Source organism: Taudactylus pleione, unplaced genomic scaffold, assembly GCF_031769625.1.
Source record: "Taudactylus pleione unplaced genomic scaffold, aTauple2 ptg000156l, whole genome shotgun sequence".
Taxonomy (NCBI): Eukaryota; Metazoa; Chordata; class Amphibia; order Anura; family Myobatrachidae; genus Taudactylus; species Taudactylus pleione.
The window spans coordinates 9,167,064-9,186,773 of NW_028284558.1; the positions used below are offsets into that span (position 1 = coordinate 9,167,064).

The 19,710-nt window shown below is 43.6% G+C and overlaps 1 protein-coding gene across 8 annotated transcripts in view; it reads right to left on the reverse strand.

Moving 5' to 3' along the window:
* Positions 1–204: 204 nt before the first annotated feature.
* The window catches only part of LOC148521634 (sodium channel protein type 2 subunit alpha-like), a 147,935-nt gene continuing 128,429 nt past the window's right edge, over positions 205–19,710 (reverse strand). For all 8 annotated transcript variants that reach the window (XM_088474844.1, XM_088474840.1, XM_088474838.1 and 5 more), the window contains exons 23-26: positions 9,288–9,425; positions 7,688–7,792; positions 5,065–5,335; positions 205–3,810 (exon numbers count right to left, since the gene is read on the reverse strand). In XM_088474844.1, the coding sequence (XP_088330970.1) occupies positions 2,615–3,810; positions 5,065–5,335; positions 7,688–7,792; positions 9,288–9,425 (1,710 nt within the window). In that variant the 3' untranslated portion in view covers positions 205–2,614. The remainder of the gene's footprint in view (positions 3,811–5,064; positions 5,336–7,687; positions 7,793–9,287; positions 9,426–19,710) is intronic.

Consider the following 19,710-nt stretch of genomic DNA (forward strand, 5'->3'; position numbering starts at 1 on the left):
TGATTTGTAGCCTGTTTTCATAACAAAATTAGTATTCTTTTACTATCTTGCATTAATGTAGCTTTTTGACACTTTTTACAAACAAAGTGTCATTATATACACAAGAACTACTTCTTTGAACCTTTTAGGAAAAATAAGCAACTACCAAAATAAATCATCCATTAATTATGGTACATAACCAAAACATAATTAAAGTAGTCAATACATATTTCTTTATTTATTGTAAACTATCAGCTGAAATAACGAATCTTAGAAAATGCCACATAAAGTTCCAGGTAAAGATTTTCAGAGGTAAAAAATAAATAAATAACATTACGAATGGGGCCCCTGCATTAAATTAATGTAGTATATGTCCACATCCTGTACACTGTATCAGAGCAAAAATATAATTAAGACATTTTGAATGGAATGTATTTTGAATGCGTCCCATACAGTGACATGCTAAGTGGAATACAATTGCTGTTTTATCTACAATGTACATTCAAGACAATTTGTTAATATATTATCAAAAACACTTGCATTTCTCAAAGACCGAGTCTACATTAACATTTTTACTATCACTTTTTTGTAACACAGAATTGTTAAGACAGTACACAACTGGTTTTGGCAACAGTGTAACACAGCCATTTTGTCATTAACAAAGCAAGAATTTATTTTGCATGACTCCAGGTGTCAAAATAAGTACAATCATTCGGGGAAGACGCCCATTTATTGGTTAACTTGTTTTTACCAGTGATATGGATACATGATACACCTCATTTAGTGTCATGAAAACATCTCTGTGGAACACGTCATCAAGTGATAACATTAGTCTCTTGTCTATAGACATAAAATTATGTTATAACAATGTCAATAAACTCGTTATTTAACATCAGTGAAATACACATTGGCTGTTCTCCGACTATGTTTTTGAAACAGGAAAATTATTTTATATACAGGTCTTGTGAAACTTTCAGTTGGAGTCTTGCAAAGTACTACTGTCCAACCATCGCAGTGGAATCGCCCTAAACATGTTACACCCACATCCTTTTTTAAACAAGTTTTGTATATGAGGTGTTCCTCCCAGGGAGGTATGTTTTTCCTTAATTATATTTGTTGTACATTCCACTATGGAACACTTTCAAACTTAGTGATCTTGTGCTGCAATTGGGTGTGGTCTGTTTCTCAGTTTGTTGAGTACATATGGGCAGACCGACCAATCAGGCAAGCACAATAGGCGTTTCTGTCCTTTGGCAAAACACACCTAAAATGATTCAACATTACAAAAGGCTTGGGAGTTCACAGGCACATTATGGGTCATAGAAAAGCCTTTTACTTGCCGACCAGAAGTTAGACATTACTTTTGATATTTTGATAAGGGCTTGCTCTCTATTAGTGGCTTTACATTTAAAACTTTGTTTATGAAACAATATGTTTAAAAAGATGATTTCCCCGTGAAATCACCACAGTCCCTCCTTTGTTACATAACACACCAATGCATAATTGTTAAATATAATTGTATAAATAAAATAAATATACCTATATAAATTATTGATATTTATATTTATATTGGTAAAAATGTCTGTTTCTTAAACTCTTAATGTCCTTTTAATAAATATCTTATTCAACGATCTTTAATTCTATCTGAATTTGATATATGCACTCCATTGATATATTCTGTTATGCTGTTACAAACATACATCAGCCATTATTTAACAGCAGTCATTTTACACCTATTTAATCTAATTTTTATTTAAAATAGATTAGAACTTGAAAGATGCAATATAGAACACTCGAGAACCCTCGACAGACATAATCCGGAGTGCTCTTTCTGATTGTTTGGATTCTGCTTGGTAAGAGGCCATCAACAATTGGTATATTAATTGCTTTTTGTTGGGATGCATGTTTTAAAACATCACAGTTACTTCATGTGACAGTCACTAATGGGATCCATGGCATAACCATGTATCCAAACATTTTTCTATTCTAATCCATACATTGGTGTCAATATTCGGAAATGGCTTACATAAGCCTGCTTGTTTTTTACACATGCCATTGACTGCTTCATTTAGTGTGATTGACTTCTTCACATGTACAGTGTGTGGTCGTCTTTTTTTTTCCATAGACTTAGAAGATTTTCCTTAAAGGTTGTACTATATCCCTAACACACTGTAAAACCCATTTACAAAAATAGTCACATACATAAGGAAATGGCCTACAAATGCAATAAAAAAAATGGTTAATTCACTAACACAAGTTCTGTAAACATATGGCAGTATGGTCATTAAAAAATGCAAACAGTGGACACAATTATTGTACTACAGTGTTTTATGTGAAGCACAGAAACAGTATAGGTTTGCATTACCTCGACTGGTCTCAACAGATTGAGAATCTATTGGTGGCTCTCTGTGTTAAAAGTGTCAACTGGTAATTTTAACAGTAACCGCCAGTCAAGGTTGATACACTATCTCTTGACATGAGGTCACTGTCTATTTTAGGCACTGACCTTGAGTACATACAGTATATGCAAGAACTGTCAGTTTGGCATAGATCTCCCACAGGAGTCCTGTTGACACAGAAGGGTCATCTTCACAGGTTGTAAACAAATTATCACACAAATGAAAAAATGTGCAGTTTATTTTTTATTCTCCTTGGCATCTTTGCTTTTGTCCTCTTTTTCTGCTTTGTCTTTTTCATGTTTTTCTTTTTCTGGTTTTGTTACACTATCGTACGATGGAGGTGACGTTGTAGAGGGCGTCATGTCCGTCTTCTCTGTGGTGGAGTTTCCGTTAAGATGTTCAATAACCATGTCTTCTTTAATAGGCAAGCAATTTGCTTCTTTCATTTTTTCTTTTCTATACATATATGAAGCTTTTTTAATTGTTTTCCGTAAAAGATATTTACGGAAACACCGCTGAATGATAACCACAGACAATTCCTCTTGCTTTCTCCGTAACGTAGACGTAATTGGTTCGTAAGAGACTTTTGAAGGATTGGATGCCATGAAACGTTCTTCCATTGGTTGTCGGAGATTGTCCATTTCATCTCCTTCACCCAACACACGCTTTGTAAAAGCAAACAGGATGTCAAGGCAGTGAATTCTGTCACCGCTTACCATGGGAAGATCCATTGCAATAAGTTGAACTTTGTTTGGTTTTTGGATACGAAGAGGTGGATCCAGTGCATCGGCAAAGTCAGTCAATTTACTGTATTGAATGAACTGTGTTGCATCTGGGTCAAATTTTTCCCAGACTTCATAGAACATCTCAAAGTCATCCTCTCCCAGAGGTTCTGCACTTTCTTCTGTGGCAACACTAAAGTTCTCCAAAATAACAGCAATATACATGTTTACCACAACTAAAAATGATATGATGATATAACTTACAAAGAAGAAAATCCCAACAGATGGATTACCACAATCACCCTTCACAGAACTCCCTGGATGTTCTGCATTTGGGTCACAGTCTGGTGCACCACTGTTAAGAATTGGTGCCAATAAGCCATCCCACCCTGCTGATGTTGTAATCTGGAAAAGGCAAATCATACTATTGCCAAAAGTTTCAAAATTGAACATATCATCAATTCCTGCTTCTTTCTTGACATAGGCAAAGTTTGACATTCCAAAGATAGCGTAAATGAACATCACTAAAAATAGCAAAAGACCGATATTGAATAGGGCAGGAAGTGACATCATCAATGCAAAGAGCAGCGTACGAATTCCTTTGGCTCCTTTAATGAGACGCAAGATTCTCCCAATCCTAGCAAGTCGTATTACTCTGAATAGTGTTGGAGAAACAAAATAATTTTCAATCATGTCTGCCAGGAACATACCTAAAATGCACAAAAAAATATCAACATTACAAGTTGACAAAATAATAATTGAACTTTTAGGGTAACCTACATATAGTAAGGAGAAACAAAACAATTGCATCAGTTAAAACTGCAGTACATGTAAAAAGTACTTTTTCATATATCTGAAAATAATTTATTTTATGCTTACTTCTGCTAGTTCTATAATATTAGTCATGACTGAAAGGCAGTACTATACTAAACTAGTTTTTTTTTTTTGCAACAAAAATGATTTGCTCTATTTTTTACAAATTGTAATAAATGAACAATCCAGGTGGCAAACTAAAGTCTGCTGTAGTATAATGTAATACCAGTTGATTGGTGGACAATAAAATGGTCAACATTCAGAAGGTCAATTGATTCTAAATGTCGACAGTCAAAAGGTTGACCATCACTCTGTAGACATGTATTTAGTTCGACAGAGTTAAATGGTTGAAACATTAAAAAAGTTGACATTGAACATGTCGACACAAATGTTGACGCATTTTTTTCATGACTTTTAGGGTTAGGTTTAGGCTTAGGCTAAAATATAATAAAAAAAGGTAACATTTTAGTGTCAACATGTTAAATGCTGACCTTTCCAATGTGTCACCCATTTAACCCGACCTAAATACATGTCTACAGAATGATGGTCAACTTAATGACTCTGTCGACCTTTTGACTGTCAGCATTCAGAACCAGTCGATCTGATGGTGTCAATCTTCTGATTGTCTACCTTTTTACTGTCTATCTATCATACCTCTCCCCGTTATAATGTGTCTGTAAGACAACCTGAATTATAAACAATGCCATTATTTAGTGACAATATAGTTAATTACTGTGTTATTTCACAATAAGTTGACAAACCAGTGAAACTGAGAGAGCAAGTCTATGAATACAACAACAGTAGTTCCGTTTAGTATCTTTAGTACCTCAGTACCTCCGTCAAGGAGGTACTGAGGCACTAAAGTATATAACTGTGTGCAAACTTTTATCACTAGAACACAGATCATAATGTTGCCATGCTTAATTCTATATTCATAGGAATATATCTCACACATTTGTAGTATCGTTTCCTTTTTAACATATATACACCCAACCAAGTTCTATTTCTTGCTAAGATAGAATACATTGTTACAATACAATGGGTTTCATATAATATGATACTATATGATATGATAATGACTACATCCCAATACATGTTTTTATTATGTTGTTAGTAATGGTAAAATATACCTTAATTGCAAAGATACATACCTACAATGGAGAGAATGACAACAACAAAATCGAAAATGTTCCAGCCAATTGTGAAGTAATAGTGACGCAGTGAAATCAGTTTCAGAATAAATTCAGTAGTGAACAGGACAATGAAAACCATGTTAATCCAATACAAGTTGTTTTCCATATCATCACTCTGTTCATCAGTTTCAATCATCATTGTTACCATGTTTAGGCAAATTAGGATCATGATGGTGATATCAAATGCTTGCCTTGTAACAAAGTCAAATACGAAGCCTTGGTATTTATTCTAGGAAAAACATAAAATTTGTAATTGTAAATTAAAATAATTTAACCCACAAATGCACATTCAAGCTATGGTGACAGACCCAAATAAATACATACGATTAATTCAAATAACATTGCCACTCAATGTGAGATGTATAACACTCTGACAAAACAGAAATGAACTACATTGAACTGATATTTCACATTACTTTGGGTAACAATGAATCAAAATATAATTATGATCCTATAATAAAAAAGTAATTATGTTTTGTGAAGTTGGAGGTGATGGTTGGAACCGATGGTGGCTGTAATCTTCTCACTTCTACTTCCCATCTACTACGGCCAATATATTAAACTATCTTGATGTAAAGGGGTTTTCAGTAGCCTGATATTACTATTTTATATTAAATGAAAAAGGATGAAATTGTTACGTATATATAGTTTTTCCTGGGTGTAGTATATTTTGTCAACATTCATCATGTTATATTGATGAAATGTTAACATGATTAGCAAGTTGACAAAACGTCCCTGCTGGGCTGGAGGTGACTTACCTGGTCCGGCGGCTCCAGCGGTGTCTTCTGGGTCTGGCAATGACGTTATGATGAATTCCGTTGGATACTGCGGCGCTTCCGGCGGTAAATATTGTTAATCCTAACTCTAACCCTCCTTCTAGTACCTAGCCCCAATATCCTCTACCGCAGCCTAACCCCCCCCAGTCCCTAACCCTAAACCTCCCCTCTCGTAGCCTAACCATCCCCCTCTGGTCCATGCAGAAGGTTGACATTCCACATGTTGACATTGTGAACATCTTCACATTCTGCTCATGATAAAATATTTATTGCCGACATTTCAACAATGTATGATGTCGACATTTTGAGTACATTCTTTTTTTCCTACATGTCGTAAAAGTTCCTTGAATGAACAGGTAAGATTTAAAACTTAGTTGTACACTGAAGTAGCAGAAGTCATAGGATACCAGTAGCTAAAGGTAATGGTAGGTGGTGCCACCATACTCTGTCTTGGAAATGCCCAGACCTGTGTCAGTTGTAATCTGACATCTCATGAGTCAGTTTGTACACTGGTTAGGCTGCTCATGGCAAGATGACATGAATTATTGGAGTTCAAAAGGGGCATGATAGTGGGTGCATAATGAATGGGACATTCCATTTGTAAAGTTGTGCGGGTATTCAACATTCCTCAGTCTATGGTGTCATGTGCATACTGGGAATAACTTATGGAAGGCATTACCATGCACCATGGACAATGCAGTGGCTGACCATGGGTGCTTAATGACCGTGACCAGCGGCATCTAGCTAGAAATGTCCGTGGTAACAGAGAAGCGACACTAGCTCAAATCACATCCACATTCAATGCAGGAGGTACTGTACCAGACATATATCCAGTAGTTCAGTGCTGCATTCTTTAGCTTTCATGGAATATGGGAGCAGAAGACCCACCAGAGTGCCCCTGTTAACACTATGACACTGGACACAGCTGGACTCATGATGTCACTAATTGAACCCTGGAGGACTGGCAACATGTGGTGTGAATCGATGAGTCATGGTTCCAGTTGTTTTGGGCTGATGGTAGGGTTCAGGAGTGGTGCAGACCCCACTGACCCCAGCTGTCAACAAGGCACGGTGATTTTGGAGGCTCCATAATGGTGTGGGGTGTGGTCACGTGGCATGGGTTGGGTCCATTGGTCTGCCTGAACACGTAAATGACCGGTAACCACATCATTGCATTGCTTGATGATCATTTGCAGCCCTTCATGGACTTCATGTACCCCCCACAACGATAGAATATTCCAGCAGGATAATGCACCATGTCATCGGTCCTAAGTTGTTCAGAATTGATTTGAGGATCATTCTGGAGAGTTCGAACGAATGGTGTGGCCACCATGTTTGCTCGACATGAACCCAATTGAGCATTTATGGGACGTGGAGGAGAGGTCCATTTGCACTCAAGATCCTTCACCCACAAATATGAGGGTGCTGTGTGAAGCTATCCAGACCGCATGGGTCAACATCTCTTCAGAGGTCCGTCCCCTTGTGGAATCTATGCCACATCAGGTTGCTGCACTTCGCCGGGCTAGAGGAGGTCCTACACGATACTAGGCACCTGTCCCATAACTTTTGGCACTTCAGAGTATAACTTAAGTAAGTAACTCATTGAATAAAGTTTATTCAAGTCTTCCTGTGTTAACATGATCATTGGTCTTGCTCTAAAATCCAGGTGGATGGGACAATGACTCACATGACTGCCATGACATTCTTATAAGTCCCTTCTTTCTTTGGATATGCTTATTTACATAGCAAATCTCTGTTGAAGTATGACTATTACAGTAAACTTGATAACAATAGAATTAACTTACTGGTGGTCTTGGAATAGGCTTTTGCGGCTTTTTAGATCCCAGCTTCTTCATTGCATTATAATATTTCTTTTGTTCCTCTGTCATGAAGATATCTTGACCTCCAAAGTAAAGGATAAAAATAACACTAGTTAAAACCTTGCATGTGCATTAAAGTGGTACCTTTTACACTACTAGCATTTGATATTATTTTTTGTAAGGTAAGCACTCCAAACACATATTTCCCAACATTTCTAAATGCTAAATTGGGACAAACAAAGCACTGTCCCAAACCTGCACCAATCTTTCCCAAACTATGTTGATTTATATAACCTTGGATATTCCATGATTATTTTTTTCCAAGTACAAAAATTGTTAAGGCTAACTTCACTTATAGAGTATTGTTTTTAGGGGTGACAGGGCCTAAGGGTGGTTGGAGGTGATGGCTGGAACCGATGGTGGCTGTAAGAACATGTCTCAGTGGTATAACCAGATTAGTGTGCAAGATGGTATAGGATACTTGTTTACCAAATACAGGAATTGGATATAACGGACTGGGACCGTTCAGATACAAAGTACCCCGGAGCTCAGTACTGAGCTGTAACTTCTGCAAGAAGAGACGTTGTACTGGCAATGAGGGCCAGTCAGGGAATGTACAGGGTTGGATCCCCAGGGAATTGATGCTGCGATCAGCTGGCCTGGGAGCAGCACTCTGAGTGGAGGAAGTGCGTCAGGTGAGAGAGTCCAACATGGCTGCGCCCATACTGTTGTTCTGGAGGGAACTCTGGTGTGCAGTTTGTACACTATCATGCTGGGAAGACACTGGGCAGACAGGGCAGGAGGAGACCTCAGTACCTGCCGGAAGTGATGTACAGCGTGAGGGGACCTCTGTGCTATCCGGGAGTGATGCACAGTGCGAGCGGACCTCATCGCTAGCCTTAACAGGCACCAGAGAGGTAAAAAGATGGTTTTAAGTGTCCAGAGCATGATAAGTAGGACTCATTACGGCCAGGACTCTAAAGATGTCAGGAGCTTCAGGACATGTAAGTGATATATACTCTCTACTACAGAGTGTTTTTAAAAACAATTAGACTTAGAACTGGGATTATGATTGCAACATAGAACCTTAGGGTGTTATACAAATGCACTCCTTAACATCAGTTGATCTTTAAATTGTCCTTATGATCTCATATTTTGTCATAACACTAAGAGGGGGGGGGGGCAAATTCAATCAGCTGCAGTAAATTACACCAGGTTAATTGAACTTCCAGGACTATTTAATTAGCCCTGAAGGCAGCCAACAGGCTGCAATTAACAGGGATTTTTTTTCGGGTCTCAGACCCGAAAAGAAATCCCCAATATATAGCCTTTAAAGGGTGCCAACAACTACAGTATGTTAATACATAAATCCAGGAATTTATCCCAGAGTCTATGTATTAACAGCTGTTACCAGGGTAATTTAACAGGCAAAAAAATTGGTATGTAATTGAATACCCCCAGGCGTTAAAGCCTGAAGCTACCACCCTTCTTCACACCCTTTAAATTAACGGGACTAATTGAATTTCCCCCTAAATATCAAACAATTGTACACAAAGCATTGAATAAGCACGTGTAAAATACTTATCTTCTTTTTTTGTTGGTTGAAGTTGTCAATAATAACACCAATGAAGAGATTCAGGGTGAAGAAGGAGCCAAATATGATGAAGATGACAAAGTATAAATACATGTATAGGTTTTCTTCATATTTAGGTTGGTCTTCCAACTGTAAAAAATAAAATTGAACATATATTATAATGGTAACACATAGTCAACTTTTATATATATGTGCATGTACATACAGTATATATATTGGAGATGTGCACGGACCCCTGTGTTTTGGATCTGGATTCATCTTCGTATTTTGGTTTTGCAAAACCACTCTCAAGTGTTTTGATTTTGGATTCGGATAAAAATCGATTAAAAATCAATAAAAACAGCTAAAATGTCGGATTTAGATTTGGAGTTTCGAATTGGCAACAGATCCACACTGGGACTCGGTTCGAATCGGGTCACAAAAGTGAATCCGAACCTTGACCCAGCTCTACTCGGAACCCATGTGTGTTCAGATTTGTTGAGATTTCAGAAATCCAGACCCACACCTCTCTAGTATATATATATAAAGCAGGAAGTGGTGGCAGTGGCACTCCTCAAAAACAAGTATATAGACAAATAAAGTCCTTTACTTCAAGTAAAGGACTTTATTTGTCTATATACTTGTTTTTGAAGAGTGCCGCTGCCACCACTTCCTGCTTTGCATTTTTGTTACTTGCGGAGGGCACCCGGGATCATTGTTGGAGGAGGAGTGCCAAGCTTTCTGCTATACAGTCAGGTGCATAAATATTGGGACATTGACAGAATTTTCATATTAGATTTAGGATTGTTTAGTTTGTCCCATTACTTTTGGCCCCTTAAAAAGTGGGAGGCACATATAGAAACCGTTGTAATTCCTACACCGTTCACCTGATTTGGATGTAATTACCCTCAAATTAAATCTGAAAGTCTGCAGTTAAAGCACATCTTGTTTGTTTCAGTCCAAAACCATTGTGGTGGTGAATAGAGGCCAAAATATGAAAATTCTGTCAATGTCCCAATATTTATGCGCCTGACTGTATATATATATATATATATATATATATACACACACAACACACACACACACACACACATACAGTACTGTATTTATATTTAAAATATTTATTCAAAGTCTCATAACCATGTTATTGGGTGGAATGTATTAACACTTACATATCTGAGTGTATTTTACATGTTGATGGCCAGGCCACACAATTTTGTGATTTCCAGCAAAAATATATATTTTTATGACTACCTAAATTCATTTTATATTTTTGTTTGCCTGAACAAATATGAATTTCTATTGTCACTAGATCAGAATAAAGATATTTTTATTTACTGCACTTTATGTATATTTTTGTTTTAAAGGAAAAAAAATTCATAAAAAATAAAATTAGTTTTAAGCAATAAGTACTATAAACCTGTCTGTTTTTTATTGAAAAATGTGCAAATTGTTGCTGCACATTCACACAATAAAACATATGTATATGTCCGTACACAGAGTTGGTGACATATTATACCTGAGCCTCTTTATGACAGGAAAGGAGGAAAGGGACGGAATTGTAATGTTCCCCTAAATTCCTGCACGGACACACAAATATGTCGGCCAGAAAGCATACAGTATTCCTGGCAGTATTTGGAGTTCAAATACATTGACTGATAATAATTACGATGAGCAGCACTTGACGTATCTCCAGCTAATGTACAGTACTTAGGGCCTGAATCAGAGCCGTACGCTCTTTCAGAGCGTTCGCTCTGAATCAGGGCAGCATTTTTTTGTTTTTGAACCGGCCTCTTGGCTGCTCGCTAAGCTGTGGGTGACCACATACAGCTTTTGCGAGCGGACAGGTGATGGTCGCGATGGTCACGACAATTGGGCTTGCGACAAGACCCTTGTGGTAAAGTCTCGTCCATCACAAGCCCGAGTGAGCTAATAGAGCTGGAAGTTCACTACTGACGCCTTCCACCAAACAGCAGGCGTTCCTTCGGGAACGCCTCCGTTTGGCCAGCCACCCCCCCCCTGCCCACCTCAGATACGGGGCGAGCTGTCAATCACAATCGACAGCTGCCCCGTTTTGGTGTGAGACCCGTAGCGACGGAGCGCCTGTCGCTGGCCGGGTCTCGCGCATGCGCACGACAGAGCCGGCGTCGGTGTGCACATGCGCAGTGGGGGACCATCGACCTGCTTGCGAACGCTGTGGGCTCGCGAGCGGGTCTGAATCAAATGAAACATTTGAACTGTGGTAGGTAAAGATAATACCGTTTGATTTTTAAAGGGATAACCGACATGTTTGTATTTAGCTTCATGTCACTTTATTTAATTGAAATTAGTTTTTTAATTTATGTTTGTATATAATTATGTTTTACGTTATAAATTTTGCATTTCTTATTGACACTATGAAGTCATTGCTCTCTGTTGTGTATATATAATTCATTTGTGACTACTTTTTAATAAGCAGTTCAGATTATGAAATCAAAATCTTGATGCTGAACATAGTGTGTATTGCTCCATCTCTCCATCTGTGAGGTGCATAATAAAATTGACTTACAGAATGTCAAACCGTAAATGAGCACCATAGCAGTTCAACAGTTCAGCACATAAATACATATATATATTAGTGATGAGCGGGTTCGGATTTCTGAAATCCGAACCCCCCCCGAGCCCCCCAATCCGAGCCGGGAACCGAGTCCGGCTTGGGTTTTCCCACCTGACTCAGATCTGAAATCGAGGCAAAACGTCATCATCCCACTGTCGGATCTCACGGGTTTTGGACTCTATAAAAGGTCCCCGCGTTGGCGCCATTTTTCACTCCGGCTGTGGACATTGAAGAGGGAGGGTGGGAGCTAGGGCTGGCTGGGCTCTGTTGTGCTGCTGTTGTCCATAGGGACTGTGTCCACTCAGTCCATAGGGGCTGGCTGGGCTGTGTTGTGCGCCTGTTGTCCATAGGGGCTGGCTGGGCTGTGTTGTACTGCTGTTGTCCATACAGGCTGGCTGGGCTGTGTTGTGCTGCTGTCATAGGGGCTGGCTGGGCTGTGTTGTGCAGTCAGTTGTCCATAGGGGCTGTGTCCACTCCAAAGTCTATAGGGGCTGGCTGGGCTGTGTTGTGCAGTGTCCCATAAAGGCTGTAGTCCTAAAGGGGTGCTGTAGTGCTGTACAGGGGGTGATCTATCCATCAAGGTTGCTCGTCCGATAGAGGGTGCTGTAACCCCCAAAGTGCTCTCCAAAAACAATAAAAAATCATATTTTTCTGTGTTTGTGAATTGTGTGCGCAGTAGCCGCATGTGCATCAGCAAAGTAGCAGCGCCAAGCGTGCGCCTGTGTCATAAGTAAAGGGCCGGCTGGCTCGTCTGTTAAAGGGTGGTGTAACCCCCAAAGTGCACTCCAAAAAAATAAAAAATTCTTCTTTTCTGTATTGTGAATTGTGTGCGCTGTAGCCGCACGTGCATCAACAAAGTAGCACCAAGCATGCACCTGTATCATAAGTAAAGGGCTGGCTGGCTCATCTCTTAAAGGGTGGTGTAACCCCCAAAGTGCACTCCAAAAAAAATAAAAAATTCTTCTTTTCTGTGTTTGTGTGCGCCTTAGCCGCACGTATATATCAATATAACATAAATGGAGGACCAAACTGTCCGATAAAAATAAAATAGGGAAAGATCAAGAACCAATTCCTCCTAGTGCTGAAGCTGCTGCCACTAGTCATGACATAGACGATAAAATGCCATCAACGTCTTCTGCCAAGGCCGATGCCCAATGTCATAGTAGAGGGCATATAAAATCCCAAATGGCACAGTTCAGGAAAATGACCTTAAAAAAACATTTAAATCATCTGAGGAGAAATGTAAACTTGCCAATATGCCATTTACGACACGGAGTGGCAAGATCTTTCCCTATATTCATGACTAGTGGTTCAGCTTCAGATGATGATGGAAGCCCTACTCCCACTACTAAAATCAAACGAGTTAAGCTGGCAAAAGCACAGCAAAGAACTGTGCATTCTAAGAAGATATCACAAATCCCCAAGGAGAGTCCAAGTGTGGCGGCAGTTGCGATGCCTGACCTTCCCAACACTGGACAGGAAGACGTGGCTCTTTCCACCATTTGCACGCCCTCTGCAAGTGCTGGAAGGAGCACCCACAGTCCACTTGCTGATATTCAAATTAAAGATGTCACTGTTGAAGTACAACAGGATGAGGATACTGGTGTAGCTGGCGCTGAGGAGGAAGTTGACGAGGAGGATTCTGATGGTGATGTGGTTTGTTTAAATCAGGTTCCGGGGGAGACAGTTGTTGTCCGTGGGATAAAAAAGCCCATCACGGTCATGCCTGGGCAGAAGACCAAACATTCTACCTCATTGGTCTGGCAATATTTCTATACAAATCCGGACAACAACTGTCTTGCCATATGTACCATATGTAAAGGTGAAATAAGTAGGGGTAGGGACGTTAACCACCTAGGAACGTCCTCCCTTATACGTCACCTGCAGCGAGTTCATAAAAAGTTACTATCAAGTTCAGAAACTTTGGCCTTGACCGTAAGCAGTCCAGGGACACCTAAATCCCTTTGTCCTGTTGTATCCAAGCGCCTGCAAACCACACCGTCAACTCCCTCCTCGTCAATTTCCTCCTTAGTCAGGATCGGAAGTAGTCCTGCAGGCCATGTCACTGGCATGACTGTCTCTCCTATCCGGGATTCATCCGGAGGATCCTGCATTGCTACGCCTACTGCTGCCGCTGCTGCTGTTGGGAGTCGTTCATCATCCCAGAGAGGAAGTAGGATCACCACTACTTTTACTAAACAATTGACCCTCCAACAGTCCTTGGCGAGGAGGATGAAGTAGCAAAGCAGTCATCCTGAGGCAAAACGGATAACTGAGGCCTTGACTGCTATGTTGGCATTAGACGTGCGTCCGGTATCCGCCATTAGTGAAGTGGGATTTAGACAATTGATGGAGGTAGTTTGTCCCCGGTACCAAATCCCGTCTAGATTCCACTTCACTAGGCAGGCGATACCGAGAATGTATAGAGACGTCAGAAAAAGTGTCTTCAGTGTCCTAAAAAATGCGGATGTACCCAATGTCCACTTTACCACGGACATGTGGACAAGTGGAACAGGGCAGACTAAGGACTATATGACTGACAGCCCACTGGGTAGATGTATTGCCGTACGCAGCAACAACAGCAGCGTCACCAGTAGCAGTAGCTCAGAAATGCCAGCTTGTTCCAAGGCAGACTACGCTGTGTATTACCGGTTTCAGTAAGAGGCACACCGCCGACAACCTCTTAGAGAAACTGAGGGAAATCATCGCCCAGTGGCTTACCCCACTTAGACTCTCCTGGGGATTTGTGATATCTGACAACGCCACCAATATTGTGCGGGCACTACATCTGGACAAATTCCAGCACGTCCCATGTTTTGATCACACAATAAATTTGGTGGTGCAGAATTTTCTGAAAAACGACAGGGGCATGCAGGAGACGCTTTGGGTGGCCCGAAAAATTTCTGGCCACTTTCGCCATTCAGCGACTGCCTGCTGAAGACTGGGGTGCCAGCAAACACTCCTGAACCTGCCCGCCATCACCTGAAGCAAGAGGTTGTGACGCAGTGGAACTAAACCCTCTATATGCTTCAGAGGATGGAGGAGCAGCAAAAGGCCATTCAAGCCTATACATCCACCTATGACATAGGCAAAGGAGGGAGTATGCACCTGAGTCAAGCGCAGTGGAGAATGATTTCCATGTTGTGCAAGGTTCTCCAGCCCTTCGAACTTGCCACACATGAAGTCAGTTCAGACACTGCCAGCTTGAGTAAGGTCATTCCCCTAATCAGGCTTTTGCAGAAGCAGCTGGAGAAAGTGAAGGAGGAGCTAAGACGGAGCGAATCCGCTCAGCATGTGGGACTTGTGGCTGAAGCCATTCATTCGCTTTGCCAGGATTCGAGGGTGGTCAATCTGTTGAAATCAGACCACTAAATTTTGGCCACCGTTCTCGATCCTAGGTTTAAAGCCTATGTGGTGTCTCTCTTTCCGGCCTACACAAGCCTGCAGAGGTGCAAAGACCTGCTGGTGAAAACACTGTCAGCTGAAGCGGAACGTGACACGTCAACAGCTCCTTCTTCATTTTCTCCCGCAACTGGGGCTGCCAGGAAACAACTTAGGTATCCTAAGCAACCCACTGGCGGTGATGCAGGGCAGGCAGGACCAAGTTAGGACATCTAGTCCGGAGTGAAGGACTTGGCAACAATTTCTGACATGTCCACTGTCACTGCATATGATACTGTCACCATTGACAGAATGGTGGAGGATTACATCGGTGACAGCATCCAAGTAGGCATGTCACACAGTCCGTACCTGTACTGGCAGGAAAAAATATGAGATATGGTAAGAACTTACCCTTGTTATCTCTATTTCTACAAAGTCCATAGGGTTCCACAGGATACCTTGGGGGTATAGGTGTGACGTCAGTCGCAGGGAACCAAAGAGTTAAGCTTTCAGCCTCCCAGGATGCACTAGGTCCCCCTCCTATACCCCGCCCCCGGGCCAAGGCACCTCAGTTAGTTACCAAGCCATAGGCCGGAGGAGGAGAAGGAAGAGAGAGAACAAAGATCTGGACACATACAAGAATCACATTCTCACCAGAGGGAGACGGAAAACCGGTGACCAGAGCAAAGCCCATCTGCAGCACAGGTGCGACAGGGCGGGAGTCCTGTGGAACCCTATGGACTTCGTAGAAATAGAGATAACAAGGGTAAGTTCTTACCATATCTCATATTTTCTACTTCAGGGTCCATAGGGTATCCACAGGATACCTTTGGGATGTCCCAAAGCAGTATCCTTTAAGGGTGGGGACGCTCCTGAGCAGAAAGGAGAATCCGCCGCCCGAAGGAAGCATCCTGAGAGGCGAAGGTGTCAAACCTGTAATACCTCACGAAGGTATGGACAGAAGACCACGTAGCAGCCATGCAGATCTGAACTGCCGAGGCACCACGTCGAGCTGCCCACGAAGGACCCACAGACCTAGTGGAATGAGCCTTCAGAGAAGGAGGGACCGGTAGGCCTTCATGAAGATAAGCTTCAGAAATAGCCATACGGATCCAGGCTGCCAAAGTTTGCTTTGAAGCAGGCCAACCCTTTTTACAGAAGCCATAGAGGACAACAAAGCGTCCGACTTCCTAAACGAAGAAGTGCGGTCAACATAAGTCCTTAAGGCCCGCACAACATCCAAAGAGGCCTCACCCACGGAAAGACCCGGTGAGTTAAAGGCCGGAACAACTATTTCCTCGTTAACATGAAACTGGGAAACAACTTTGGGAAGAAACTCGGGCCGAGTGCGGAGCACTGCCCTGTTCCCATGAAAAACCAAGAAAGGGGGTCTACAAGAAAGAGCCCCTAACTCAGAAACACGTCTGGCCGAAGCAACGGCCAGAAGGAAAACAGTCTTAGCTGTTAGCCATTTAATATCCACTGAGCCCAGTGGTTCAAACGGCGGTCCTTGGAGAGCCCTCAGGACCACAGCCAAATCCCAAGGCGCCACAGGTGGAACAAAGGGCGGCTGAATACGGAGAACACCTTGCATAAAGGTGCGCACATCCGGGATTGTAGCAATCCTACGGTGAAACCAGACAGATAGGGCCGAAACCTGTACCTTCAAAGAAGCAAGGCGAAGCCCATGATCTAGTCCCGCTTGCAGGAAGGCGAGAATCCGAGACAGACGAAACTCCCGCGGTGCATAACCTCTCGGTCGACACCACTGGAAGAACGTATGCCAAACGCGATGGTATATCCTCGCGGAAGACGGTTTCCGAGCTCGTAACATGGTACGCACCACAGAGGTGGAAAACCCCCGGGACCTCAGCATGGCCGTCTCAACAGCCACGCCGCCAAAGACAGCCGAGTCAGGTCCGGGTGAAGACAAGGACCCTGAGACAGAAGGTCCGGTCGTAGCGGCAACCGCAGAGGACTGTCCACGGACAGACCCTGAAGGTCTGAGAACCAGTGCCGTCTGGGCCACGCGGGAGCTATCAACAGGAGCGTCCCTCCTTCCTGTTTGAATTTCCGGATTACCCGTGGAAGGGAGACCGGAGGGAACAGGTATGCGAACCTGAACGTCCACCGGACGGACAGAGCATCCACCAGAGACGCCCCTTCGTCTCTTGTGCGAGACCCGTACACCGGCATCTTTTTGTTGTGCCGGGACGCCATGAGGTCGATTTCTGGAAGACCCCACCTGTCCACCAGTAGTTGAAAAACGTCCGGGTGCAGGGACCATTCCCCTGGATGAACATCCTGGCGACTTAGAAAGTCCGCCTCCCAATTTAGCACTCCCGGGATGAAGACCGCTGATATGGCCGGAAGATTGCGCTCCGCCCAAACCAGGATCCGAGAGACCTCTACGAGAGCCGCCCGACTGCGAGTTCCTCCTTGCCTGTTTATGTAGGCCACGGTGGTAGCATTGTCCGACTGGACCTGCACCGGGTGACCCTGGAGAAACCGCTGTGCCTGCAGGAGAGCATTGAAGACCGCACGGAGTTCCAAGATATTTATTGGAAGCTCCGCTTCTGTCGGCGTCCACCTGCCCTGGAACAAGTGTGGACCCGAAACTGCTCCCCAGCCCCGAAGACTGGCGTCCGTTGTCAACAGGACCCAATTTGGAACCCAGAACGGACGTCCCTTGTTGAGGTGGGTCGTCTTTAACCACCACACAAGGGACAGGCGAACCTCCGGGGTGAGCACAATCATCTGGAACTTCAGAGACTGAGGCAGCCCGTTCCACTTGGACAGGATCAGGTGCTGCAGAGGTCTGGAGTGAAACTGGGCGTATTCCACCATGTCAAACACCGACACCATGGAGCCCAGTAACCTCATCGCCGAGTGTAAGGACACCCGGCGGCTGTGCAGACAACTGCGCACCCTTGACTGTAAAGCAGAGATCTTGTCCTCCGTCACGAAGATCCTTTGCTGTCCCGAGTCCAATAAGGCTCCAAGATGCAGAATCCTCCGAGACGGGATTAGAGTGGACTTCTGCCAGTTGATTAGCCAGCCGTGCCATTGCAGCAGTGCAATGGTCAGGTCCAAGTGGTGTAACAGGAGCTCTGGAGATCCTGCCACCAATAACAGGTCATCCAAGTACGGCAACATGCGGACTCCTTGCAGCCGCAGAGAAGCCGCCATGACCGCCATCACCTTGGTGAAAACACGTGGTGCTGTCGCCAGGCCAAAAGGTAACGCCCGAAACTGGAAGTGGTCGCTGCGGATTGCAAACCGAAGGAACTCTTGATGGCGCAAAAGAATAGGGACATGCAGGTAAGCGTCCTGTATGTCCAATGACACCATGTAGTCCCCAGGTTCCAGCGCCAGAATGATGGACCGTAGGGTCTCCATCCGAAACTTCGGGACCCGCAAAGACTTGTTGAGTGCTTTGAGGTTGAGAATCGGACGATATGACCCATTGGGTTTCTGTACCAAAAATAGATTTGAATAGAAACCCTGGCCCCTCTGGGAGAATGGAACAGGCACTATAACTCCAGCCTGGAGCATAGTGTGCAATACCTTCCGCAGCTCCGTAGCCTTGTTCCGGTCTGATGGTAGACCCGTGGTGAAGAATCGAGCCGGGGGTCTGTGCCGGAAGGAGAGGGCGTACCCGTGGGAGACCACCTCCAGAACCCAAGTGTCTGTCGTAGCGAACGACCAACACCGGGAGAACTGCAGCAGGCGGCCTCCCACCCTGGGATCCCCCAAGGGGAGACCCGGACCGTCAGGCCGCAGGCTTGTCATCTAGCTTGGGGGCCGGACGTCTGGTACTCCATGCCTGTTTCCGGGGCTTGACCGATTTCTTAGGGCCAGCCTGTCGAGGAAACGACTGTGGTTTGGGCCTGCCCTGGGCCCTAGATGACCGAAAGGACGATGGTCCAGAACCAGAAGGAGCAGCGGCCGACGGGAGACAAGCAGATTTGGCTGCCGCCAGCGTGGCCACAATCTTATCCAGATCCGGACCGAAGAGAACTTCTCCGGTAAACGGCAACGCTTCCAGACCTTTCTTGGAATCTGCGTCCGCCTTCCAGGATCGCAGCCACAAGGTGCGACGAGCAGCTACCGCTGCTGAAGAAATTCTAGACACCAGAGTACTAATGTCTAGAGCCGCCTCGTTGATGTAGGTGGCCGAATCACGGAGATTGCCAATCAACTCCGCCTGTTCGGCCGGACAGTCGGATTCAAAAGAAGCCTCTAATGAATCCGCCCAGCGCTCCATCGCTCTGGCAACCCAGCAAATGGCCATAGCCGGACGTGCTGCCCCCCCTGCAAGGGAATAAGCGGACTTCAGGCAGATTTCTACCTTGCGGTCCGTAGCATCCTTAAGGGAGGACATGGATGGCATCGGCAATGTGGCACTACGGACAAGACGGGTCACGTGAGAATCCACCTGTGGAGGGGATTCCCACT